Source organism: Liolophura sinensis, chromosome 7 (assembly GCF_032854445.1).
Source record: "Liolophura sinensis isolate JHLJ2023 chromosome 7, CUHK_Ljap_v2, whole genome shotgun sequence".
In the NCBI taxonomy this organism is placed as follows: Eukaryota; Metazoa; Mollusca; class Polyplacophora; order Chitonida; family Chitonidae; genus Liolophura; species Liolophura sinensis.
In genome coordinates this window covers 18,303,103-18,331,018 of record NC_088301.1, presented here as the reverse complement: position 1 = coordinate 18,331,018, position 27,916 = coordinate 18,303,103, and the positions used below count along the sequence as shown (strand labels likewise).

At 39.8% G+C, this 27,916-nt stretch overlaps 2 protein-coding genes across 2 annotated transcripts in view; both read right to left on the bottom strand.

The window, feature by feature from the left end:
* Positions 1 to 27,916, bottom strand: part of LOC135469689 (uncharacterized) — a 352,608-nt gene that overhangs the window by 266,695 nt on the left and 57,997 nt on the right. The gene's annotated exons all lie outside the window — the stretch shown is intronic.
* Positions 58 to 27,855, bottom strand: LOC135469678 (receptor-type tyrosine-protein phosphatase kappa-like). The gene is made up of 21 exons (XM_064748231.1): positions 27,843 to 27,855; positions 18,371 to 18,508; positions 17,420 to 17,537; positions 16,434 to 16,537; positions 14,229 to 14,346; positions 14,133 to 14,175; positions 11,944 to 12,031; positions 11,062 to 11,135; positions 10,569 to 10,605; positions 10,033 to 10,130; positions 9,625 to 9,750; positions 8,732 to 8,883; positions 7,537 to 7,672; positions 7,069 to 7,218; positions 6,434 to 6,533; positions 3,478 to 3,551; positions 2,663 to 2,797; positions 2,378 to 2,500; positions 1,938 to 2,086; positions 1,384 to 1,519; positions 58 to 445 (listed from the first exon to the last, which is right to left on the bottom strand). Exons 1-21 carry the CDS (start codon positions 27,853 to 27,855, stop codon positions 371 to 373), a joined length of 2,187 nt encoding a protein of 728 aa, XP_064604301.1. The 3' UTR covers positions 58 to 370.

The following is a 27,916-nucleotide window of genomic DNA, read 5'->3' as shown; positions in this document are numbered from 1 at the left end:
ACATACATGCATGCATACATACAGACATACATACATACAGACGGACAGTTAGTTGTGATAAGCAGCTCTTTAAGCGGCTCCATGTGCTGGTCAGTCATGTGTTTGACAGCCTATTTTTCAACGTGGTCTATTCATGTTCACCATGATCCACCATGCAAGACGACATTAATGTTTATAGCATTATCTATTGTGATTATGCTCTTGTTGATGTAACCAAATTCCTAATCTAAGTAATAACTTCATCATGTAAAACACAAGGCACAAGCGGAATAATAAAATTGATGCAAAAAAAGGAATATCCAATAAATTATGAAAGCACTAACTTTCTGTTGCTCTTATGATGGAGATGACACTGCAAACTTCCATAAAATTATTTGAAGTTGGCATAGGTGTGGAAAGTTTCCAGGTATGCCAGCGCCACCTGGTGGAGGAACTGGAACTGATCCTGTAAGAGAAAACAAAGCTATTTGTATCTCTAAAATCAAACTTTATAAACATAATGCACATAGTATTCGTTACAATCCAAAAAGGATCTTTAGCATGATTTTTTTTACTGATTGTTACGTAATCGTCACAATCCCAAAATATCTTAAGGATATTTATTTCCACGATACCTACAGATATGTACACTACATTTGTATTCATGTATTTATTTCATTGATGTTTTACGCTGTACTCAAGAACATTTCACTTATACGACGGCGGCCAGCATTATGGTGGAAGGAAACGGGTCAGAACTTTGGGGATACCCACGACCATCTGCAGGTTGCTGTCAGAACTTCCCACGTGCCGGAGAGAAAGCCAGCATGCACTGGACTTGAACTCACAGAGATCGAATTGGTAGGGAGTTCCTGGGTCATTACGTCGTGCTGGCATACTAACCGATTCGACCACGGAAGCCCCACCATTTTTGTAAAAGACAAAAAGTGGTATTGACCCTTCACCTCAGTATAGCTTACATTAAACAAATTCTGAAGGTCTAAATGCCAGAAATAATATAAATGCCATCCAAAAATCTGCATCAAGTGAAAATTTCGAATCTAGAAATGACCCGGCCTAGGAAATTTACAGCAGGGTTTTGTGGAGTATTATAGCACATAGATGGAAACTGGTGTCATTGTGTTATATGTGCAATTATGGTTTTTGGCCGCATTAAGCTAGGCTTCTTATTCACATTTATTTTACATAGAATTAAAGGAATATAATTATATGGAACTCTGCTGAGGTGACATCAAACAGTGGATCATACACGGTGACAAAGATTTTCACCAAATTGTTTAATATGATTTATCAATCAAGACCTGGATCCTAAATCACATCTGAATTTGCAAAGGCAGATGAACTGGCAAATGCGTAATCTAGAAAAAGAAAATAACCTCTTACCAAATCAGTGATCATCTGAGGCCTGGCCACCCGCATTTGTTTGACGGCTTGAGGAATGTTAACGTCTCGGTCAAGTTTCAGTCTCTCCAGTACAAATGAGGCCGCGCAGAATAGTCCACTGTTTGTTAGTCCGTCCCTGGAACATGTACAGAGCTTTCATAAAGCGTTTTATTATGGCAGTTATAATCACAACTCTAGTTGTTTACGTATTCTACACAAAACTACAGAGTCTACAGTTCCGCACAGCTGGTGGGTATAGAACTTCCGCTCACCACGTCGTTGTGAGGTCAACATTGTAAAAATGCTGTTTGTTGCTTTGAGAAATGGAAAGTTAAAGTGCTTGTCACGCCATTTTACGTGACAAGTTGTTGTACAAAGGGTGCGGTGAACGTTTATCTCAGTCTATGTATATATAGCTGCATATGTACATGTTGATATTTGCTTGATCAATAATTGGAGATGACTAGAGATGAAAAAAAAAAAAAAAACGCCACGGCAACTTAACCCCTCCCTGTACCCCCTGTGAAAAACGTTGGGCAAGGCAACTAACTGACCTGCAGTGAACCAAGATAGGCTGGTTTCCGGCCACCTTTTGCCAGCTTGTCACGCTATCTATGACGGCCAGCAGGGAAGGAATTGAATCACAAGAAGGCGCGCTCGACCAGAGCCCAGAGCGGAACTGCTTGATTGGACACGACACTTTCTGGAAGCAGAACACACACAAGGGATCAGAGAAGCCAGGAAAACAACTACACAGTGATATTCACCTTGGCTAATCTATGAATCTGGCGTTCTGTAGTTTGAATCAGAAAAGCAATGCGTCTGTGGAGGGATCAACGAGCACTTCCTTGTGTGTGCGCGCAACGAAAGTGACGCTTAATCCAGGCCGCCACCTTCCTGTGGATTTACAAATAAAGAGCATGTTTAATTTGTAATGCCAACAGCTAACAGGTTTAATATCTTTCTACCGGACGGGTACCGGAAGTACACATACCGTGTCCTTATAGGTCAGGTTGTACGTCCATACTGTGAAGCCACTTTCCTCTTCCTTCTGCGTACATTTTACATCAAAAGGACCAAAACTTTTCCTTTTCTCCGTCCAGTATATACCAACGTTCTGAAGGAAATTAAACAAAGCTTGTAGACAAATCTAAAGCAGTTTGTACCATAGAATGTACATGATTATAATTTACGTCCTAAACCAATGCGTTAGAAGAAAAGCAGTACATGGTAGGTGATGTGTGGATGAAAGAAGATAGAGAACCAGGTTATAGCTCACCTCAGATTCATTGTCCACATCGTCCAGCATAACGATGGTGGCGATGCCGTGATCATAAATCAGACGCCAGAAATCCACCACAGTCTCCAGTAACGGCGTATGTGTGATGATGAAACCTCTCTTCAGCATATAGCTCTTCAGGCAACACAAAAACGCAGGCAAATGTATGTACTCGGGTATGTTATTTATATAATTAAAATGCTGTGCAATTAATACATGCTGTAGGGTGACAGGTCGTTATTTGCAGACACTCAGCAGATGATGTACAACTCATATATACCCGACAGACTATTGTCATAAGAATAATTTAGTATGCAACTAATGACATTCGTTATACACACCAGAGGCCCTAATTACAAAGCTGTGGCAACACTAAGCCAAGGGCCTTCGCTATGGGGTCATAACTCTTCACCGTGTGTTATCATGGAAGTTACATCAGGCGTACTTTTCCACTCCTGCGTAAGACAGGCCCCATACAACAGGTGCTCGCAGGTTTTTGCAAAAAATGTTTAAATACTCAACGAAAAACAATAAAAATGTAGTATCGTTTAACGTGGTTCATCGCATTTGTGGCGCAGAGTATATTGGTGGGGGTCACAAAGCGAACTCTTGAACCCCAGTGACATATCTGTTGATGTCTTTGTGGTTTAACGACATACTCACGAAGTTTGGTCTCACACGACGGCGGTCACTTTTGTGGATGGAAGAAACCGGAGTGCACGGCTGAGGGAAAGACCCACTGAGGGAAAGATACACTTATATCAGGTAAAATAAAGGAAATAACAAAACTTCCGGCTATATACGGGAATACTTACGGGAAGGAAGACGGCGTTTATGTAGTTGTTTTTGCCGTCAACTGGAGTGGATAAGTAAGGCCTGCAGTTGTCCGCTGAGAAGAAAGCACCAGAGAGGAAGTTTTTAGTACCATATTGGCACATATACTCATTTGATTCATTAAGGTCATAGTAAAGTGGACAAACTTTCCAGCCCTTAGATTTTGAGTGGGGTCTGGAACAGAGAAATAAAAGGAACCAGCCCCAATTTACCTTCACCACTAATTACCTTATCCACTATGAACACGAAATATACCCACGCTGGGGTGAAAAGGTGTAATTTGAATGCAATTACCTACCATGTAGATATAATATCGCCAGCCACCACACAGCCACCCTTTTAACAGATACAAAATAACCACAAAAATTTCTTTGAATGTTAATCTGTGCAATATTTATGCCTGTTGAGTTAAAGCATTAGAGTTTTTGTAAACACTATGTGCTCATCTGGACGCCACTTTGTTACAAAATACCATGGCAGCCAAAATCACAATCCTGAGCTTGTCACAACAACTGTACTTATTATTTCATTTACCTGAAATGCAACTGTATAATTACATAGTCATTGCAACTATCCCAGAAGAATTGTCAAGACGATCTCCTCCACTGACTTTCCTTTACTGCTTTATAAAAAATGACTATAAAATTTGACTATGCCTTTCATCCAGTCCTATTATTGAAGTCACATCTTATGAAGGCATCCAAAAATGTGTGAGAGTAATTTCATGTAATTTAGTGACATTTTGCTCGACATACCGTCTATTTGCTGTGCCCGGTTTCCCCCCACCATAATGCTGGCCGCCGTCGGATAAGCGAAATATTCTTGAGTACAGCGTAAAATTCCAATCAAATAAATAAATAAATTATCTACCCTGGCTTTTGAAAGTCTGACTAACGTAAATCAAGGGCCTAAATCAAAAAGGTAGATTGCCTATTGCACAGATTAGTATTCAAAGCATTTTTTGAGGTGATTTTTTCCTCGTTAACTGTTGAAAGCGGGGTTTGGTGGATGGCAAGTTTGTATCTACATGGTAGGTAATTGCATTCAAATGATACTTTTTTTCACCCCACTGTTGATATGTTTCATGTTCATAGTGAATAAGGCACCTGGTGGTATAGGTAAGTGGGGCTGATTCCTTTTCTTACTCTGTTTCAGACCCCTCTCAAAATGGGAGGATTGGAAATTTTGTGCACTTTACCATGGCCCTAGTATCAAGAGAGGGCTGTTGTTACCGTATCGGGGTATATACCCATGCGTTGACTAAGTGTTGCTACAAATCTTGGTGAACAGTTTTCTTCTTTTGTGGTAAATTTATTTTGATTTAATTTGATTCTGATTTTAACGCCGTGCTCAGGGATAGGTCACTTATACGACGGTGCCTACTATTAGGGTGAAAGGAAACCCGCCAGAGCACAGGGAAAACCACGACCATGGTGTATTTATAGCCTACATTTTTCAAGAGTCGTGAGGAATACAGAAAAGGTAATCAGCCAAATTATCATTAGGGATCCCGTTCTCCCGAACGGGATCCCTATTGTAATCGTTCTGTTTTTTCTTATTATTATTATTATTATTATTTTTTTTTCACCGACTTTGTTCGCATGGAAACTTTTTTACCGTTCAACATACAGGTCTGAAATTTTGCACACATAATCTGGCGTTGAATATCTCGGGACAAATTCTCCACTTTTTTGCTATGTCACGTGGTTCGGCCGCCATGTTGGATTTTGTGTAAAATCTTTAAAAATCTTCTTCTCAAGAACCACTGAACCGATCGGTTTAAATTTTAACATGCAGCTAGTAAGTCACGAGTTCTTTAAAGTTTGCGAAAATGGTTTACTTCCGGTCAAAATTCTGGAAGTTCGCCATTGGTCGAATTTGTGACGTCACAAAAAGTTCTTAAAGTTCAATTGTTCTTAATGTATTCTGGTGTATCTTGAGCTGCTGATTCTGAATCTGCTTGTGTTTTTCTCATATCTGTGTAACTTTTTGAGATATTAGCAAAAAACTGAAAAAAGTGACGTAATTTCAATGACCTGTAACTCGAGAACTATGATAGCTAGAAATGTGCAACCTGCACGAAATTGTAGCCCAAGGCATGCTCTTTCGAGCATTCGTCAAAAGATTTTAGCTCCGATCAATAGTTTTTTCGCTACAAGCGTTTAAATGACAACACCGTTTTTTGTTTAGAAAAAGACGGGAATCCCTTTGCTTTAACATGGAGTTAGATGGGGACTGGTCTGGGTTTGTAGTATTTGACCTGATGTTTCGGCCTCACTGTTCGTAATCTCCCGAAACGCTTGTAGGATGACATTGATTCCAGTTCCCATCTATCTCCAGTACTCTATTAGATGGCGTAGAGATCTAACTTCAACAGCAAACGACGTGGACCTGTAAAAGTTAGCTTTTTTTTTGCGCAGACCTCGTGCTCTTTACTCTACGTTAAACAGACCAGGGTGATTGACAGATATGGACATGTGCCCTGGTATAACTGCTGACTTTCTAACGGTGGCCGAGCTATCAGTGGAGCTGTGAGTCTGTGCATGGCAGGTCGTAGATTGAGATGTGAATGTACAAACTTGCTGTTACACTGGTCGTGTTTTTGCCTTATTTCTTACAAATAGCGGGCTAAGTCTGCCAAGGGACGACCGTTTTTCACTGGGCATAGCGTAGAATCATCAAGGTCGCTGATCTATTCGAGAGAATGCATATGACCGGCCGACTGCCTCAGTGACAAACGGTGTAAGGTCGCATGGAAACTTTGAAAGCCGTGTATATGGAACATGTGTCCTTCGAACACAGAACATGAAGGGGAAAACGTCATCGATCAGATCCGGGATCCCGGCCTAGGATCTGCTATTCGCAGATCCATTCTAGTTATTATTATTATTAGTCCGTATTCTTCATATTATTTAAAAAATATGGTTTAGGTCTCACCAGCGACAATTTTGTCGGACCTATTCTTGTGCAGGTTGTCAGGATGTAAAGCTGTCACCAGAGTAGCCTTGTCCAGAGGAGTGGTTTTCTCATTCAGCCGCTGTGGCGACGAGATAAAAGATTGACATATCATAAACGTGATATATTTGCTGAGGTAGAAGTTTCTTGTCCACGGAAGGATTAAACCTGTACCTCTAAGCTGGATATATTAGTTTACCTGTTCCTGCATCCCACATGACATGCTTAAGTGTTACCATGCTCTATTATATGCTGTGGGGTTTTCTTTTCGCCAAGTACAACATAACTGAATAACGCTTGTTTATGCCCATACAGATTGCATTTACTTCAAAACAAACGCATGCCGGAAAACAAATGTAACAACAACGCAAACAAGATCTGCCTCTATAAAACACTACAGGTACAGGGCCCAGTTTCACAAAGCGGTGTTCGACATTTTGTTATCGTAATTTTGTCGTACGATATTTTGTACGTCACATTTACCGGACCATTATCGTATATGTACGACTATTGTTCTTGTATGACATCTTTGTGAAACTGGAGCCAGGGCTTTGCTTTGCAGGAAAAAAATGGATTCTGCATGTAGAAGAACATTAACATAGACCAGAAACTGTTACCTGAAACTGTTCTGCTATCTTCAGTTGTCCAGTCTCTGGGTTAACAGTACAGAGATCAGCAAACACGCTGGAGAAATTCACACCTGGGATTGATCCTTCCTGGAGCTCTAAGGCTTCTGCCAAGGCCTCGTGCAGAAATTCATACTGATCCTGGAGCATTGACAACAGAAAATATGTCAATGTATTTCTTGTACAAAAAGCGGATGATGTCAGGTTATTTAAAATTTAAGTGGACTGGTAAGATCTGTCTAGCTAAAATTGTAGGAATAGCGAGATTGGAATGTATTCCTGATCAAAACACAGTGTGTAATGACGGCGTGTGCCTTTACAACACCGTGTGAAGGCGACACTTTCTGAGAGGGACGGCGAACCTTGCCCATAACGGTTCCTTGTGGCTTGCGTCAACGGCGCTCCTTTCCCTTAACTTTTTGTTTTCCAAAACGGAAGGTGAAAGTAGTGTTTATTTACCAAACTCTGGACCATGTTGACTCGCTGTTCCCTGAGCAGCCTGACACAGGCCGGCACATCCACCACACCTTCCTCTTTGGCCTGGTTTATCAGGTAGTCCAGAGCTATGAACGTCCCTGTGCGGCCTATTCCAGCGCTGTAACGGAGACAGGGAGAGGTGTAAGGACTATATACCTGACATGTTTTTAATAAGACATGTTCAGACTGATATACAGTTAAGTATAACTCATATGATGTAGCAGGGCCCGATACTACAAAGCCATTTCCGTCCCTTTTCCAGTAACGAAAATTGGTTAGTGACAAACAGTAACCAAGGGCCGAGTGGTTCAGAGGTGTATCAGCTGATGCTCGTATTCAGTCATATTTTACATTTAAAATGAAAGTATAACAGCAGCACTTATAGTTTGAATTTAAGATATTGTTATTCAATTAAATATGGAAAGCTTGGCATAAATTTAGTATTAAGCCTTAAAACATTGTTAAACAACCGATCACATTTATGTCAAAGTCTACAAGACAACTAAAACGGCCATCATTTTGTAGAAATAAGCGAAACCCTTCAAAGTTCGATTTTATCTGTAACTTGTCCCGGTGGAACCATGTACTGTGCAGTTAACAAGTCGAGTCTATAGCAGGACAAAACTACCACAGTTTAGTTGCAAATCAACGAAACAGCCCAAAACTAAAACTTGATGTGTTACTGTTAATGGTAAAGCAGCATACCAAGTTTCAATATAGAGAGATAAATTCGTTTGGATAAAAATCCCCACAATTTTATGAAAATTCTACAAAACGGCTGCAAACTCGAACCTTATTTGTAATTTGTCACATTGAAGTATGTACTGTGTTTCAATTCAGCGCCTTGACTCATTTTGCTAAAAAGTCCGAAAATCTGTCGAAGGTCCAAAACGGTTTTTAAAAAAACCGACAATAAGTTCGTAGAAAATTAGTGAAAAGGCTGAAACTTTAATGCACATGCATCAAGCTGCAATTCAATGCGATGAATTGCTATAAAGAGTTCGGAAACCTTTCCCTAACGAAAGTGAGGACGGACATGTGGACAGATAGACGGACGGAGAGACGAGGTCTAAACCTATAGTCCCCTCCGCATTTGCTAAATGCCATTCTGATCCGATATTTTACAATTTACTTCTGTTTGAACACTTTTGTCTCCGTCAGTTGTCAAGGTTTTTACCTGCAGTGCACCACTATAGGTCCATTCAGTGGTGATTTATATCCCAGGACTTTTCCCAGAAAGTCCAATAAGCTACTGGCGTTAGAGGGCGCACCATGATCTGGCCAAGCCGTGAAGTGGAATTGTTTGACGATCTGGATCTTGTTCTGCATCTAAAATCAAAGATTTAAATCAGATAAATAATTACATTATTTCAATCATTCAAGTAACCACAGTTCTCTAAATAATAGTTTACACAACAATGAACAAACGCAACCACAATCACACACAACGCTTATACTGCCGGTGACAAGTCTATGACACGTTCATCCTGGCATGGCGATTGATAAATAGGCCTAAAATCAATTGTAACTACAGTCTATTTGTACCTGGCCCTGAAGATGTCGCGACATGGTGTCGATAATGATACTGCGACAAGGTGCCGATAATGATGCCGCGACAGTGAGGATGGTAATCTAGCAACAGAGCTATAAAACGTGTTTAGCTTCCTATCTGGCAGTACGTGGGAAGCGGATGGTCGTGGGTTCCCCAAGAGCTCTGTCCGGTTTCGTCCCATTATAATGTTTGCCTCCGTCGTGGAAAATTCTTGAGTACGGCGTAAAGCACCAATCAAATAAATAAATAAATAAATAAATATAAAACTTCTTCTCCACTCGACTCTGGTGTGCATATCTGTACGTCTCAAGAGGGAAAGTTCGTCAGTAACTTGCAAAATGTGGGTGGTTTACCCTTTTGTCTTGTTCAGTAGTTATTGGATGAAGAAATGCTGTTTACTTGAAAGTTGCTTCCCCATGTCGCACGTGATAATATCCATTATCATACCCTACCTCAAACAAAATGATATGCAGGATAATATATATAAAGTCACAAAAAACATTCACTATATTTCCCACCTTCAAATGCTTCAGTTGCAGAGTTCTGATGGCGTAGTTAGAGAAGTTCTCTTCGTCCAGCAGAGAGACGCTGATGAAACCAAACTCCTTGGGTTGTCCGTCTGGCCAGTACTGGAGGCACTTAGTCTATGCAGTTAAGACGTTGACATTAGAGACAAAAGTAGACCAAAGTCAATATTTGATTGACACTTTACATTAATTGTTAATGCTCTACAAGGGGTTAAGTGTCAGTGTTCAAGAAATTGTTGCATTCCTCAAGATACTATGTTCGCAACAAATGAGGATGGAGAGAGATGGAAGAAGGGAGGGAACGACAATAGACTTTGACGTGTGTAAGAGGTCGAAAAAAAAAAGACATCGTAAAAACAGTAGTTTACCGAAAGATGTGAGATCAAAACAAATCCCCACCTTTGTCTTCTCCACCAAATTGGTCACCATGACAACTTTGCCGGTGTTTTGTTCCCAGATCATGCGCATGAACTCATTGATGATCACATCAGTGGGACCTGTAAGAATTACATTTATTTATTTGACGCCATGCATGCTCAGGCTATTTGCACTTAGTCAGTGGCCCTCAGTGCAAAAAACTAGGGTGTCCAGGTGCATACCACGGACAATTGGCATTTGACATCTAGTCAATGATGTGGATATGGATTGTACCATTGCAGGCCATATTTGGTGAAAGACAAGTGTTTTTTCTGAGATCGCAAGAGTGTGCTGTAAACTTTTTATGGATGAACTGCAACTGGCACCACAAACAACCGCTTATTGAGATCAGGCCTCATTGAGCAATGAGAGCGGATGTGTCCAAAACTTGCCTTTCTACCGCACGCTAACTACCTCGGACATGCAAGCCGTCTTTAAAAGGACATGACACTATTATCTTTATTAAAAACATATATGGCCACATGGCATAAAACCTTTATTATAAAAAGGGTGCTTACCTTGAGACGCGATGTACTTTTTGGGTTCGTTGTAACCCTGTAAATAAGAATGTTATTTTACTTATTTTTGATCAACCGCCATCGGGTCATAGCAAACAATTTAAAATGGTACTTTTTGCTGCCTCACTTGGCGTTCAGCACTGAGAGGTTAGAGCAAGGAAACATGACTGGTTGGCCCAGTATCTGTATAATGTGACTGGGTAGGGTATCATGTCTGGTTTCTTAGACATGATCCTTCAGTGGCGGCACAGAAGACACAGTATATGTACACACACCTAAAATTGTCAACTGCAACGTCAAAGCCCCAGCATACATCCACACTTATTCTTTTACTAGATGTTTTACGCCAGGCTCAAAGAATATTTGAACTACATAACGGCACTGAAGTTTATGGTATCATATGATTTACAAACTCCGTTATCAACACCATCTGGGAGGTTTAATCAAAGTCAACTGTTGTATATAAAGTATTTATAAGTTTATAAATACTCACATCGATGTAGCAAGCGTTGATGTAATCGGTATCCTCGTCAACAAACTGCTTAAGATGGACCCGTGAATGGTCGTCTGAAAAATGTTTTATAGTTATGTGTTTATTCGTATAGCCGTATGGTTATGCCAGCATGACACATAAATCGGGCACGCTAACTTCCAATGTAAACATAAGCACAACAAAATATTTGTTTTTTAAAGTCCGGTATGAATTTAGTTAATTCAACATAAAAGAACAGAAAAAAAGAATTGAGTATATACCTGGCTATTGTTATAAGAAAATGCCTTAAACATTTACAAAAGCGTCGCGTCACCTGGCGTCGAAAATTGCTTTAGTATATGACTAAACTACACATAATTATATTCTGATAACATCGCTTCCTCAAGCATTCTTGTTGTAATCAAACGCTTTTGAATAGTTAAATCGCGTGTTCGAATCCAGTTAGTACTCCCGTTTGGATTTACATCGAGAGGTTGTTAGGTATACATGTACATGTCAAAGAGCTATAGTTCCCTAACTAGCCCCAAACCCTGACGCCATTTGAAGAGCGTTTCGTGAGTTTGAAATGATAAGATCAATTAACAAAAGATTCAGTGCAATTCTTTGCTAACACAGCCCAGTATGTATGGAAGTCGGTTAAAGTCATCATCGCAACATTGTAGTATCTTAGCGATGGCGTCCATGAAAGGACTAGGCAATGGTGCAATGCAATGGGACGAAGATACGAAGCTATGACGCTGTAGGTCGAGGGTATGGGGCGACGGAACTATCACATCGTGCCATTGTTCTGTCAAATTGTTCCATAGCCACGCGGTTGTAAAGTACAATGGTTGGGTGATAACATTATCCGGCTTCCAAAACTATAGAATATAATGTGCTTACAAGCCACGAGATTCCGATAACGGCTTTTGTTCTTGTTCTCAGGTTTGTTAGCCACATCATGCTTAGCGTGTAGTCCCACGGGAAATGTCTGCAGCAAACAATCGATTCTGTGCCTAACAGGTTACCTCAGGTGTAACATTTAATAGGTCAAACAAAGAACGGATTAACAGTAGTACATAGTTTAATTAAAAAGACATGGTATTTTAAGGCGGAGAGTCGGCCCCAGAGAGGTACGATAAGAAAGTACAAATTTCAAAATCCTAGTACAATTCTGTAAATTTTCAAATCAGAAGCATAACACTTGGATGAAGCAGCTATAGAAGTTTTATGGCCATAAAAGAGATGGTTGCTTAGTAATAGCCCATCAAATATGCACTCTCGATCAAAAAACGCAAATTTTTGGATTAGGCGAATCACTGTGTTCTTAATTTACAGTATGAAGATCAAAGCATAAACTAGCTTTACTGAAACTTTCATGTGTGTATTTCTACGTACTGTCAATGTTCGTATTGGTTAACGATTGTATTCATATGTAAGACATAAACTGTATAATGCGCTCAGTTTTCTCACATTTTAGCAAGTTTAAAATCCGTTTTTTTTATGCACCCTTCATGGTAAAGTGAAATAACGTAGTCACGGTGATGAACAGGTTGTACCACGAGGAAGAGATTGAATATTTGTGGTTCTTTTTTCTTTCTTTGGAAACTTACTGCTGTGTGAGTATAGATATAGGCCATCTTGCGTTAATGAAGTGTTTTCATGCGTTAGAATGGATAAGCTATGGTATTACGTAACGTTTGGCAAATATAGTATGTCATACGTGAATCCTGGTTGAGAGCACATGAAATCCTCTAGCTATCATTAACAGGGCTAAAAGCTACATTTGTTGTATATTTATGTAATTAATTGGTGCATAACTGCGTGGTCAAGAATTTCTCCAAAAAGTCACATTTGTGGTGCAGTGATTTTCCCCGCTTGGCGGTGTCTATTGCAAAAAAGATATTAAGACTTTAGCAAGCTGCCATTTTTCGACTTCATGGCGCTTTTGTTTTTTTAGTCTTTCATGAGTTGCATGCTTGTCATATAAGAGGAAAAGAAGAGTAAAACAGAACTGAAAAAAAAGTAGCCCAACGAGAGTGTCAACTGCTGTCACTTACAGCTATAGCTAAGCTCAATTTTTGAGGTGCACAGTTTCTTTCACCGGGGTCGATTCCCCGCCTTATCATACCAGGTCCTTTGGAGAATCAACATATTCAAAATTCACATATATAAGTGCCATAATATCGGTGGTGACACCTTCTTTTCGGAGCAGCTAACCAGCCTCAAAGATCATCGCCCCATGCCAGAACGAAACCAACCCGTAACGGCCACCTTGGTTAGCGTAAGCAATGTTGCTCTCACTGAGGCCTGCGGCTTGTGGAAAGTTCCAATGGAAGTTGCATTTCTTCAATTTCAACATAGGATAATTTGAAACCTACAATTATTACAATATTTCAACGACTCCACTGGACATGACATTGTTTATAAACGTGATGTGGTCGCCTTTTACGGGTTGGATTCCTTTAATGTTGGGACCCAATCTTCGAAGACGACAGACAGCTAAAAAATAAAGGTGAATCTAAGACTCTAAACATGCGTTCGCATCCGACCAAGCATAATGGACATTTGGGGTGAATAATCATAACACAACGTTTAGCATAAACTTCACATTAACTAAGGAGAGCACAGAAATGAAGATATTCACACGGATTAATGCAGAGAAGCCGTCAACAGTTTTCAAAAATATCGAAAGTACGCTAGGAAAGCTTCAGATGAATAAATGAAAACCAAATCGTGTATGTACCATGCTGGCTCTTATTTTGTGGTTGATCAAAATATGTTTCTCAGTTGCGATTTGGTTGCAATAGTTCGTATGTCAAACCTGACTGTTATTCCTGGCTGTTATTCAATACGATAAATATCTAATTCTATTTTAAGTAGAAATGGACAGAATTATTAAACAGGGTGTTGGAAGTTCTGGACATTCCATATGCATTGATTAGATGAGGAACGTCAGAAGCCTAGTGTGGCAGTATTTGATGGAATATCCTTTACATGGATGGTAACAGAGTTTTTTTGTGGTAATAATTTGTGGCGTTTATTAAAATCGTCACACTATTACACACCAAATCTTACAAATGATACATAACTGATTTTCTTCGCTCAACTTGGATTTTCTCAGAAGCCTTTTGTCTACCTCAAACTCAGCCTTGAATCCCACTGAAGCCTTTTTCCTGAGCATGTACCGTCGGAATTCCTCCACGGGAACACAAGTGCTCTCCTGAACTGCGCCAGGGTTCACAAAGCCTGCTGATGCTACATCAGCAGCAATATCTTCGTCGTCCTCATCATCTTCATCGGATTCTGTATGTAGAAGAAAAGGTGATACATGAACAAAACAACCCACACACGTGGCAGTACGTGTGTATAAGTGTGTTTTCACGTCGTACTTAAAGGCAAAGATCGTCCAAAAATGAAGTTTTGTATCAGATGAAAGACCATTAAAAAGCATCCAGGAAAATAGGACGGGTTCTAACCGAGTAAAACTGTGTTCAAAGATCAGATTCTACGGTGATCTCTGGTGGCCCAGAAGGTATCTGTTACTTCACATCTACACTATTTGCCTGAAATAATTTGTTTCGAGGTCAAAACGGTGAATGCATTCATAGATCTATATGCATATGAATTTTGAACGATGAAATGTAAGAGTCTAATGTGTGTTAAGCTACAAAAGCCTTATATGACGTCACTGGTAGCAGTGTGGTCAAAAACAGCCAACAAAGAATAAAATATTAACAAACATTTTACTAGGTTTAACAAATTTTTAAATAAAGAAATAGAACTATTTCCCTTGACAGTTTTTAATGGTAATTTTTCAGTAGTTTAAAGACGACGAGTCATTAGGTGTGTGTACATGTAGACATATACTGTTTCCTTGTGGCTGGGCGAGTCCATATCCCCAAGTGGTGCTGGTTCATTCCTCAATGAACTTGTCTGCCAATGACAATGAAAATGGGACAGCCTTCTGGCATTATGTACTGATATCAATCCATCCAATTCACATGTGCAAAGCTGACGCCATCCAGTTCATATGTACTAATATTAATCCATCCAGTTGGATGTGCCAATGTCACATCTTCCAGTTCATACATGTACGAACAGATATCAATCCAATCAGTTCATGTGAACATATCACACCTTTTAGATCATATGTAGTGATATCAAACCGTCCAGTTAATAAATGTATGGCTAAATATCACATCATTCAGATCATATACAGTGATATCAAACCCTCCATTTCATATATGTATGGGCTAATATCACACCATTTATATCATACACAGTGACATGAAACCGTCCATTTCATACAAGTGTGTATAAATGTCACACCATTCAGATCATAAACAGTGATATCAAACTGTCCAGTTCATACATGTATGTGTTTGTATCTCACCATTTACATCACACATACATGTACAGGTTATATCAAATGGAGCAGTTCATATATGTATGTACTGATATCAACCATTCAGTTCATATGTATCAATTTCAAACCATCCACTAGCTCATGTGTAATGATATCAAACGATTCAGTTTGTATGTAGTCATATCAAACCATGTATTAGTTCATGTGAAGTGATATCTAATCGTCCGTTACTCTTGAATCACAATCTGATCGGTTAGGGTCTGTAACGCTCGTCATTTTCAAACTGTATCTATTACCACTTAACCTGGGGCTAGGGACCGTAAAGGCAGCCATGCTCATTACATCACCATGATGCCTTTATGAACAGTTGCAATTACAGCGCGACTGAGATACTTGTTTAATTGTTATTTGACATGGAACTCATTCACGGACTACGAATTTGAACTTTGATATGGAATTCATGCCTGGAATATTCATTGTCTGCTCGGCATAATTGAAAACCGATGACCGCTTCTCTCTTGTGTGTTACCGGCTTTATTTCTTATTTGTATAATTTCTTACATACCTTTGTCTTTGGGAGTTAGTGTTAAACGTTGTTTTGGAAATGAATCTTGCGATTATCGACTTGGAACGCCCTTTACGGACAACGAATGGCATATGAATGTTGGACTTGACGCTTATATCTATGTATACACTCCATGTGTAATACATAATATTAAGCTATTTAGTTCACAGACATTACCACACCGGCATGAACCCTAAATCCTAGCAAACACATAAAGTACCACAGGTTTTCTTTGTGTCAATGTACTCTCAGCAGCCTATTTACTGTATAGACCTTGGTTTTAGAGGACCCAGGGACAAAACGGAGACTTAAATTAATAAATATTAATAAAATATCTTTATGGTTAATACTTTAATCCTAGGCCAGTTATAAGAATAAGAGATATTGTCGTAAAGGCTTTATGAAGTGACAGAAATAATGTTAAAGCAACAAGGAATCACAACCAAACAAATGACAGACCTATGTTTTCTTGTGGTACTGGATCATCGTCCTGTGGTCTCCCCACTAAGTGACTCGGCTGAAGCTCGGCATCCGGGTCTTTCTGTGACAACCCACGCCGCCGTCTGTCAAGTAAACCACGGCAGAAAATCTTATATAGATGATATTATTAAAAAATATTTAATAAAAGATAAGAAAAAAAAGACATTTTCGTGTACTAATGTATTGTTGCAAGGAACATGTATTAAAATTATATAAAGAGCCTTAAAATGAAGAGGGGCTCAGTTAGTTAGTGGGCTAGCGCAGCGTAATGACCCAGGAGTCTCTCACCAATGCGGTCGCGGTGAGTTCAAGTCCAGCTGATGCTGGTTTCCTCTCCGGCCGTACGTTGCAAGGTCTGTCAGCAACCTGCAGATAGTTGTGAGTATCCCCCGATTTACGCCCGGTTTCCATCCACCACAATGCTGGCCGCCGTCGTATAAGTGAAATATTCTTGAGTACGGCGCAAGACACCAACCAAAAAAATAAATAAAATGAAGAAAAGACAAACACTTGTCCAGATGTATATATGTATCGATAAGGTATCCCGCATGAAGTTCAGAGATATACCTTTTTATATTTTTGACATTGCACAACAAAGATATCTCTGTTCAAAATAAGCAAAATCGTGCATATTTGTAAGAAAATCGATAGCGCCCAGATGGTAATTTTGGCATGTTTGTAAATTTTAACCAATTAGGCGCGAGTTATTTTTTACAAGTGAAGCGACATCGTGTTTCCGGTTGCTCTAACATGGCGCACCCAATGAACGTAAAAATTCCAGAATAAAAGTTCATTTTTGGAGTTACCAAGCACGTCAGGAAAAAATGGTTGTGTCCGTTTAGGCCTGTTTCCACCCCTCTTCCCAAATATCTAAGGTTATGTTATGTGTTGAGTTTTCTCTTAACAAACAAAGTGAAGGCTTGGTGTATTTATTAAGGTCAAAGACCAGCTATACGTGTCAGTACCTGCGTATGATGAAAAAAACAACAACCACGACCAGCAGCAGAGCAACGCCTCCTGAGACTCCACCAGCTATACCGACGACTGGCATCTCACTTGTAGGAGTATTAAACAGTGTAGTTTCTATGTATATAAAAAAAACATGAGTAGATTAAATTAAAGCTGAGGTAAATAAGCGAGCTGCCATTGTAACGGCAGAAGAGTTGATAGTATCACTCTAGCATTCTTCACGTGTTTGTCTCTTACTTCATCAGTGCTAACTGTTGTGAACTGACAGGAGGCTGTACTTCCTCGGGTACGTATGACCATTTAACAAGTATCACGCTGTCGTCGCTGTTCTGTTTTTACTTTCTACGCTGTAGTCTTTTGTGTTGTATTCCAGCATAAAGCAGAATTCTACTAGTGAATTAACCATTCCCAGAGGCATGATCTCTTGGCATTGTTTCAATATTGTTGTATGCTATATTTGACATCAACACATCGTATTAGTAATTCTGTACAAGTGACGTCTAATAAATTGAAGCTAATATTACAGCATTTCCCCCGTCATTCTCCTTAAGCCATGGTACTACTAGGCGCGTGAGCTGCTGCTACTGACGCATTTGCATAAAGAGATAGAAACATTCTCTGACTGAAGGGAAGTTACTGAGGTAAACTGACAGAAGGCCGTACTTAATTCACGTGTTACGTGTGACCAACTATCATACTGTGCTGGCTGCTCAAGTTCTACTCTCGATGCTGTAGTGTTTAATATTGTACTCTACACTCAAAACGTTTCGTCCTTGCCCCAGATGTTCAGGTATGGCCATAGAAAATGCTACAAAGATTGAAGCATCATGAACCAGCGATCATAATTTACATAACCTGAATAGCTATATCGAGACACTAAAGAACAGACCGGGGTTTCGTTATGAGGTCTTGGAAGTCTCAAAAATTTAGTCCATTATGGTATATACCTTCTTTACAGAGGTCTCCCAGCCATCCGTCTGCACAGCTGGCACATGTTCCGTTCACGTGATCACACGTGTGGCTCCCGTCCTTACATTGTCCACACTTCTCCAGACACTGGTCACCGAATGTACCATTGGGGCAAGCTGGGAATGTACGACATTAAGCAAAGAACACTAGCTGGATTAATATTATACAAAAAGTAAACATGAAGGTGAACCAGAATATGTACACCTGGTTCGTCTAATACATGGCAGACATGCTGTGTAACCCGGGAGATATCCTCCCTCACAGGCACCAGTTGTAACGCTATAGGCGAGATTGATGCAATTATCACCAGTGGTGCTTATACAGTTTTCTCTCCATGGCCTAGGTATATTACCGGTGTCACAGCCATCCCCTGTGTAACCCGGATGACATCCTTGCTCACAGACACCAGTCCTAACGTTTCAAGCCGGACTGATACACTTCTCACTACAAGTGTATAAGAGTTATCTCTCATGTCCCTGAGTATGTTACCTGTGTCACAGCGTTCCCCTGTGTAACCTGGGTGACATCCTCCCTCACACACACCAGTAGTAACGACACAGTTGAGATTGATGCAGCTCTCATTACAAGTGTTTACACAGTTATCTACCCATAACCTGTTACATTACCTGTGTCACAGCGTTCCGCTGTGTAACACGGGAGATATCCTCCTCACAGGTACCAGTCGTAACGCTATAGGCGGGATTGATGCAGTTATCACTAGAGGTGCTTACACAGTTATCTCACCATGACCCTAGGTATATTTCCTGTGTCACAACATTCTCCTATATAACCCGGATGACATCCTCCCTCACACACACACCAGTAGTAACGACACAGTTGAGATTGATGCAGTTCTCATTACAAGTGTTTACACAGTTATCTGCCCATAACCTGTTACAGCAATCCGGGTGACATCCTCCCCCCCCCCCCCCCCCCAGACCAGTCGTAACATTACAGGCGGGAATGATAGATTCCTCACTACAGTATTTTACACAGTTTTCTCCCCACATTCCAGAGTCACATACTGGAACCAAAATTACAACTTTTCTCTCACCCGTTTAAGATAGCACAGTTGGTAGAGCGTCCGTTTTGTGCTGGTTTCCTCTCCGGTCGTAAGTGGGAAGGTCTGCCAGCAACCTGCGGATGGTCGTGGGTTTCCCCCGGGCTGTGCGAGTAATCTTGCCGTTGTTAAGGATTTCTGTACAAAATTTGCCAGTGGTGGCCGCGGTGTAAATCGAGCGTAGGGAGCGAAGCATGCGCTGTAAGTGGTATGTTGAAGGCGGTAATAACAAGATATAAGCATCATGTCCGACATTCATATACCATTCGTAATCCGTAAAAGGCGTTCCAGGTCGATAATCGCAAGATCCATTTCCAGAACAACGTCTAACACTAGTTCCCAAAGACAAAGGTATGTAAGAAATTATACAAGTAAGAAGTAAAGCCGGTAACACACAAGAGAGAAGCGGTCATCAGTTTTCAATGATGCCGGGCAGACAGTTGATATTCCAGGCATGAATTCCATATCAAAGTTCAAATTCGTAGTTCATGAATGAGTTCCATGTCAAATAACAATTATCTCAGTCGCGCTTTGATTGCAACTGTTCATAAAGGCATCATGCTGATGTAATGAGCATGGCTGCCTTTACGACCCCTAGCCCCAGGAAAAGCGGTAATAGATACAGTTCGAAAATGACGAGTCTGACAGACCCTAACCGAACAGATTGTGAAAGTAACGGACGATTACGTCTTTCCTGTTTATATGTAAAGATTTCATACTACAAGAGGCGCCATCTATGATGTTACACATGTCATGCTGGTCTGTATAAAAGCTGTCTACAAAATAGACGGTTACACTGGGCAACCAGCGCCATCTATGTTGTTAAATAATATGTACGTGACAGATATGTACATAGGGATAACAGCGCCGTCTGTGTGCTTGATCACAATGCAGATCGCCAAAGATTCTGAACGCTCTGCCCATACTTGCCAACGGGAGTGTTATACTCTTTGTAAAGTTTGAGAGACTTAGAATGAAGGCGTTTGATGGAGTATCCTTGTCAAACCAGTTGTTAAACTAACAACTTGTGACGCAGATTAAAGTCATCACAATTAATGCAAGATCTGACAAATGCTACAAGGCGAGATATGTATACCCCATATGCAGGACCCTTTTGTATATTGCTATCCAAATAAGGATAATTTACAATATCAAAATTGAAATCATCCCGATTGTGGAAAAGGCTGTGTGAAAGGAGACCTTGTTCGTCTTTGTACAGATATAGATCCAAATAAGATGTACCATCAGCACTATCTGTTGTCTCCTTTAAATCCAATGAAGGCGGATAGAATTCCTTCGCCGCTTCTGCAATATGGGGGTTATTTAACGCCAGTAGATCATCAATATACCGCTTGGTAAATGAAAAGGATCGAGCTTTAAAAATATTACTTTTAAGTAATTTCTACATGGAGACCACCATGTAGCAACATGCAGTTGAATAAAACAACATGCAGTAGGTGTTTTTTCCGCAACAATAAACGACTAGATGAGAATAAAACCGATTTTAAGCGGGATACCCGGACAGGTGCTTTGTAAAATACAATAAATTTTGCATTCAGTTATAATTGCCAATCTTAAGCACCACTTAAACAATTTGTCTAAATCAGATTCAAGATGAGCACAATAACTGAGTTCAGAAACAGTGTTGAACATTTTGAGGTCAGCAACAAAAAGTAAACATTTAGAGCGAGATACCTACAGCGGCACGTCATTTACATATGTTTCGGTGTTTGATCAACCTAGTCATCGCTATATTAACGTCAGAGTCAACAAAGCCTTCTCCAGTTACACTACATTCTAGCGTTGCCATTTATGGGATGTTTCCATGATTACTGAGTTAACTGAATTTTTCACTAATAACATCTATGTGAAATGTAGCATTGGTTAGATCCTGCAACTTGTGTGACGATTTCAATCGAAGTCACAAGTTATTACCGCAAAAACTAATGTGGCAAGGTTATTCCATCAAACGTCTTCACTCGACATTTCTTTAGTTTTGCAATGAGTATAGTTCTCTTGTAAGTAATTATGGACAGAGAGTCCGGGGGACATGACACTCTGCTTCATGTTTGTGTCTAATTCCGTTTAACCCGGGGTTAGGGTGTGTATATTCATAGTATTGAAGTACATACCCAGCTGAATATATGAACAGTTGCAGCCTAAGCGCAACTGAGAGAACTGATATTCTAGCATGGTACTCGATTAGAAGACTGATTTAACTCAGTCGCCTAGACCATCCCTTGCGTCTATCCAACACCATTAAAAACTGCTTGTCTTTGCATGATCCCATCCCATGTTCGTACTTAATATATGTACTAATTTTTTGGTGGTGTGTGTTGTACGTCGTCTTTGGGAATTGGCCTTGTGATTATTAACCTGGAGCGTCCTGGTTGGTTGGGGGCTGGTATACGAATGTATACATCTACATATGTATATACGCATAGATCCCTATCGCAATGGCTTTAGCAGAATTAGAGGAAAAATACAGTGATGTGAATTTCAATTTATTAGACGCCACTGCATGACTAAGATGGTCTTCGCTAATACATTAGAACAAATACATAGTTAAACAGCTCCATAATGTTCAATAATGTTAATTCATGGAAATTTTGATATGAAGAAAAATTCGTCCGGCTTCAGTCGATAAAATGTTGACTTCATAAAACAAATGACTCTTGCCAAACAGTGAAACAACTGTGTAAGTCAGTTACCGCCTTTGGCTGAGATGTTCAAGGTAGATGATCACCAGTCTTGGCCGTCTTTTGTCACATCTGTCACCTCACGGCCAGGTGATCGTCAGGCTTGAACACTTCAACCTCATGCGGTAATTTACGACACCGACATCTCCGGCCAGACTTCAGATTTGCACGTTTGTACCTTTGAGCCATTTAATTACGTTGAGTAATGACCATGGGCCTAAACTAGCTGGATTGCTTTGGGCACTGTTGACGATGAAGATAGATCAAAAGAATCTTTGAAAAGAATACGCCAAATAAGGTTTCTTATCACGGATGTACACAAAAATAATGTGTCAAGTTTTCCAATAGGCCCAAACTTAAAAGCACGCGTAACATGTTAACTCATCTTGATTTTAGTCTCGCTGAATGAGTAATTAATAACGATATTATTGGACCAACAGCAGCCTGCAGATGGTCGTGGGTTTCCCCATGGCTCTGTCCGGTTTTCTCCCACATTAATGCTGGCCGACGTCGTATAAGTGCAATGTTCTTGAGTACGGCTTAAAACACCAATCAAACAAACAAATAAATAACAATATTATTGAAGAGAATCGTAGGCTATATTAATCAGAGTCGCATGCTTGACACCAGCTGTGTGTGACAAGTAATTGACAAGAGTTGTGAACAAATTACAAGTGTATTGCTTGTGTCACATCTTTCTCCTATGTAACCCTGATACCATCCTCCCTCACCGGTCGTAACGTTACAGGCGGGACTGATACTGTTCACACTCCAGGTATTTACACAGTTATCTCCCCATGATCCTAGGTATATTACTTGTGTCACACCTTTCCCCTGTGTAACCCCGGTGACATTTTCCCTCACAGCCGCTAGTCTTGACCTTACAGGCGGAATTCAAACAGTTCACACTACAGGTGTTTGCACATTTATCTCCCCATGACCCTGGGTATAATACTTGTATATCAGCGTTCCCAGGTGTAACCCCGGTGACATCCCCCCTCATTGACACCAGTCGTAACGTTACAGAGGAAATTCAAACAGTTCACACTACAGGTGTTTGCAGAGTTATCTCCCCATGACCCTTGGTATATTACTTGTATCACAGCGTTCCCAGGTGTAACCCCGGTGAGGTCCTTCCTCATTGACACCAGTCGTAACGTTACAGAGGAAGTTCAAACACTTCACACTACGGGTGTTTGCACAGTTATATCACCACAGACCAGAAAAACAGGCTAAAAACACCACCAAAAAAGTACATTTAGCGTAGCACTAAATATTGATCAATAAATAATTAAAGTTAGATCGTCACACTGTCAGTATATCATCCATGTCGTCGTGAATACACTAATGGTAAACACATATACATGTAGACAGTTTAAGTTTAGTTAGGGGGAGCTACTCTTAAGGGTGATGCTATAGGGTTGTTGACAAAACCTTATGACTATCTGATGTAAACCCAGAACTTCTCTGACCACAAAGTTATCTAGAGAACTTCTAGTGAAATGTTTTGTAAGCCACTGTATGTGCATTATACATTTAGTATCCATTTGAAGATGAATATCTTTAGAGTGTTTTGAAAACTCATTGCATAAAGCTCTAATTCTCAGGATTTCCACATTCACAAAGACACTCAATCCAAAAGTTATCCCATACACTGCTGAAACTTTTGTGACCCTGTGGCGTTTGATTACGCTGGGCAATGTTCATAAGCCTAGACTAGCTGGATTATTCTGACCTTCGTTGACGTTGGGGACAGATCAACAGAATCAAGTGTTAGTGGTGTACTCACGTGTACAGCGAAGTCCTGTATATCCTGTGGCACAACGAGGACTTCCCTGGGGACAGTTCCCACTGGCCCCGTCACAGACAGCGCCGTCATGACACTTACCGCATGTCTCGTTACAGTCAGGACCCCAGGTGAATGGAATGCAGGCTGGTGAAATGAATTGATCAAAATTAAACAATCGGTCTGAGATTAACCGCGATGGAACAATGTTGACAATTTAAAAGAATTAGTGAGTTAAATAGGTTAGACCTAACCTTAAATACAGGCGTAAATCTTTATCCATCATTTACTTTCATTACACAAGTTATTCGTTAAAAGCATCGTAGGCTATGTTAATTAGAGTCGAAGAATTGACTCCAGTCAACAGTAGTTCACAAGAGTTGTGTACAAATCACAAGTGTATTGTCTGTGTCATATCGTACTCCCCTGAAACCTGAACTAAACTCTTCCCGAGAAGCACGGGTATTCGCCTACATCTTTGTCAGAGTTATTATGAAGGTAGAAGCCGGTATGATATGAAACATTTCTCAAAACACGAACCAGTCTTCACTGTGGAGATAAAAACAGACCTTTATAGGATGGGCAGCGATAGGATCAGTCATACGTTCGAGCAAATGTTTGCTCTTGTTGATGGCCGGAAAGACTAAACTGCCTTCAGTGTCATAACTAAAAATTTTTCTGTGACTTGTTGCCTAACACAAGTGATTGTCGCTGATGGCTTGTTAGGAAAGATTTCAAACCATAAAACATGCGTATTTTATGAATTGTCACGTGCAATGTTTTTTTGCGTGTAATCTAATGTCACAAAGGTGTTAACAATTTTGGTAACCGTGATGCCTTAATGTTATGTGTCTAACAGATATCTAAATTTATATAACATAATCTGACCAGGTAACCAAGCATTCAACGAGACTGTATTTCGTCAACGGTTGGAAAAAAGCGTAAGTTTTGTGATATGCATATCTGTAAAGAAGAATAGTCTACAGTAATTTCAAATCACTTAAAGCTTGTTATTTCTGACGTAACAAGGTCAAAATATTGCTTGGCATCGTGCGTTTTGGGTAAGATATTGTAAAGCAAATTGCAGCTTATAGACGGGAAAGGAAAATTTCAAGTTATGAGACTGAAATGTTTACTTAAAGGAGAAGAAAACATGAAAATTATGCCAAAATCAGCGCCTTCACAGCGTTCCCTTGTGTAACCCCGGTGATATCCTCCTTCACAGACACCAGTCGTAACGTCACAGAGGAAATTCAAACAGTTCACACTACAGGTATTTGCACAGTTATTTCACCACAGACCAGAAGAACAAGCTAAAAACACCACCGAAAAAATTTACATTTAGTGTAGTACTAAATATTGATGAATAAATAATTGCAGGTAGAGCATTACATTGTCAGTATATCATCCATGCCGTCGTGAATACACTAATGGTAAACACATATACATGTAGACAGTTTAAGTTTAGTTAGGGTGAGCTACTCTGAAGGGTGATGTTATAGAGTTGTTGATACAACCTTATCATTATCTAATGTAAGCCCAGAACTTCTCTGACCACCCAGTTATCTAGAGAACTTCTAGTGAAATGTTTTGTAAGCCACTGTATGTGCATCGTACATTTAGTTTCCATTTGAAGATGAATATATTTAGAGTGCTTTGAAAAGTCATTGCATAAAACACGAAGGGCTCTAGCTCAAAGGCCTTCCACATTCAGAAAGACACTCAATCCAAAAATTATCCCATACACTGGTGAAGCTTTTGTGACCCTGAGAGGTTTGATTAAGCTGGGTAATGTTCATAAGCCTAGACTAGCTGGATTTTTCTGACCTTCGTTAACGTTGGGGACAGATCGAAAGAGTCGAGTGTTAGTTGTGTACTCACGTGTACAGCGAAGTCCTGTATACCCTGTGGCACAACGAGGACTTTCCTGTGGACAATTCCCACTGGCCCCGTCACAGACAGCGCCGTCATGACACTTACCACAGGTCTCCTTACAGTCAGGACCCCATGTGAATGGACGACAGGCTGGTAAAATGAATTGATCAAAATTAAACAATCGGTCTGAGATTAACCGCGATGGAACAATGTTGACAATTTAAAAGAATTAGCGAGTTAAATAGGTTAGACCTAACCTTAAATACAGGCGTAAATCTTTATCCATCATTTACTTTTATTACAACAAGTTATTCGTTAAAAGCATCGTAGACTATACTAATTAGAGTCGGAGGATTGACTCCAGTCAACAGTAGTTCACAAGAGTTGTGTACAAATCACAAGTGTATTGTCTGTGTCACATTGTACTCCCCTGAAACCTGAACTAAACTCTTCCCAAGAAACACGGGTATTCCCCTACATCTTTGTCAGAGTTATTACGAAGGTAGAAGCCGGTATGATACGAGATATTTCTAAAAGCACAAACCAGTCTTCACTGCGGATATAAAAATAGACTTTTATAGGATGGGCAGCGATAGGATCAGTCATACGTTCGAGCAAATGTTTGTTCTTGTTGATGGCCGGAGAGACTAAACTTCCTTGAGTGTCATAACTAAAAGGTTTTAACGTCGTCTAGCTTTCTGTGACTTGTTGCCTAACACAAGAGATTGTTACTGATGGCTTGTTAGAAAGGATTTCAAACTATAAAACATGCGTATTTTATGAATTGTCACGTGCAATGTTTTTTTGCTTGTAATCTAACGTCAGAAAGTAGTTTCAAATTACTTAAAACTTGTTACTTCTTACGTAACAAGGTTAAAATATTGCTTGGCATCGTGCATTTTGGGTAAGATATTGTAAAGTAAATTGCAGCTTATAGACGGGAAAGGAAAATTTCAACTTATATGACAGAAACTTTTACTTAAAGGAGAAGAAAACATTAAACTGATGCCAAAATCAGATGAAAGAGCATCAAGGCTTATTTGCAGATATAATCTTTAATATTTTTGAGGATTTTTGTATCGTGGGTATTTGGTACCAACTTTCGGTATTTATCGTTGTTACATAATAATGTTCTAAATAAGCATGTGATGCTTGTCTAATAAATTGATTTGAATGTAAATTTGTGGTTTATTTCAAAACATATGCATTTAACCTAAATTATGAAAATATTTTTGAACATATTAAAAATATAAATATGATCCAAATTGAGGTTTAATACATTTTCACTGAAAACAACAAATTCTAGTGCAAAAATATTTACTGAACCTGTTTCACATTATTAATCAAAGATTTTAAATACGAAAGGTAGTCCAAAATACCCACAATACAATAATTATTTTCAAGTGTTTTTTTCTCCTTAAGGAAAAATTGAAAAAAATTGAAGACCATATTTAGAAATAACATTTCGCACTCTTTCATCTGAACATAATGTCATTTTTATGTTTTCTCCACCTTTAAGTCTGAGATCGCTTTGTGGTCTGGGGCCTGTTTTATAATGTTATGAGATTAACCGGCGATGCATATACGACAACAAATCAGTCCAGAAAAACAGCTGCTAACAGGCAAGCACTTTTCTTCCTCCGACCACGGTTGGGACATCTCCAGCGTTCAAATAATAAACATTTTTTTCTACTGTAAAGGATGCTGTTCCGGATGTTGAGAGGAAAATACGTGATGGGAAACAATCTGGGATGCCGGAGCTTGGACCAGTGTTTCCTTATGGCTTAAATGACAGTGTTACGGGAATTAGCAACGTAACATCCGGTCAACCACATGCTTCTATTATAACACACTGTGTAACTATTATTAAGTAAACGCAACCATGGTCGGAGACAGTTTAAAGCAAACATAAAGTGAGTCATTTAATTAATAAAGTAGTATTCCATAAATGTTCCAAAAATATTCAAAAAATTCTGCACCGCTTATCAACAAAATAAATAGCAAACAATCGTCAGTATCGGGCCACTCACTTGGTGACGCCATTTTGCCATGTTATAGCTATCTAGAGTGACGTCACAAAACCTGGGGGCTCCATACCATCGGT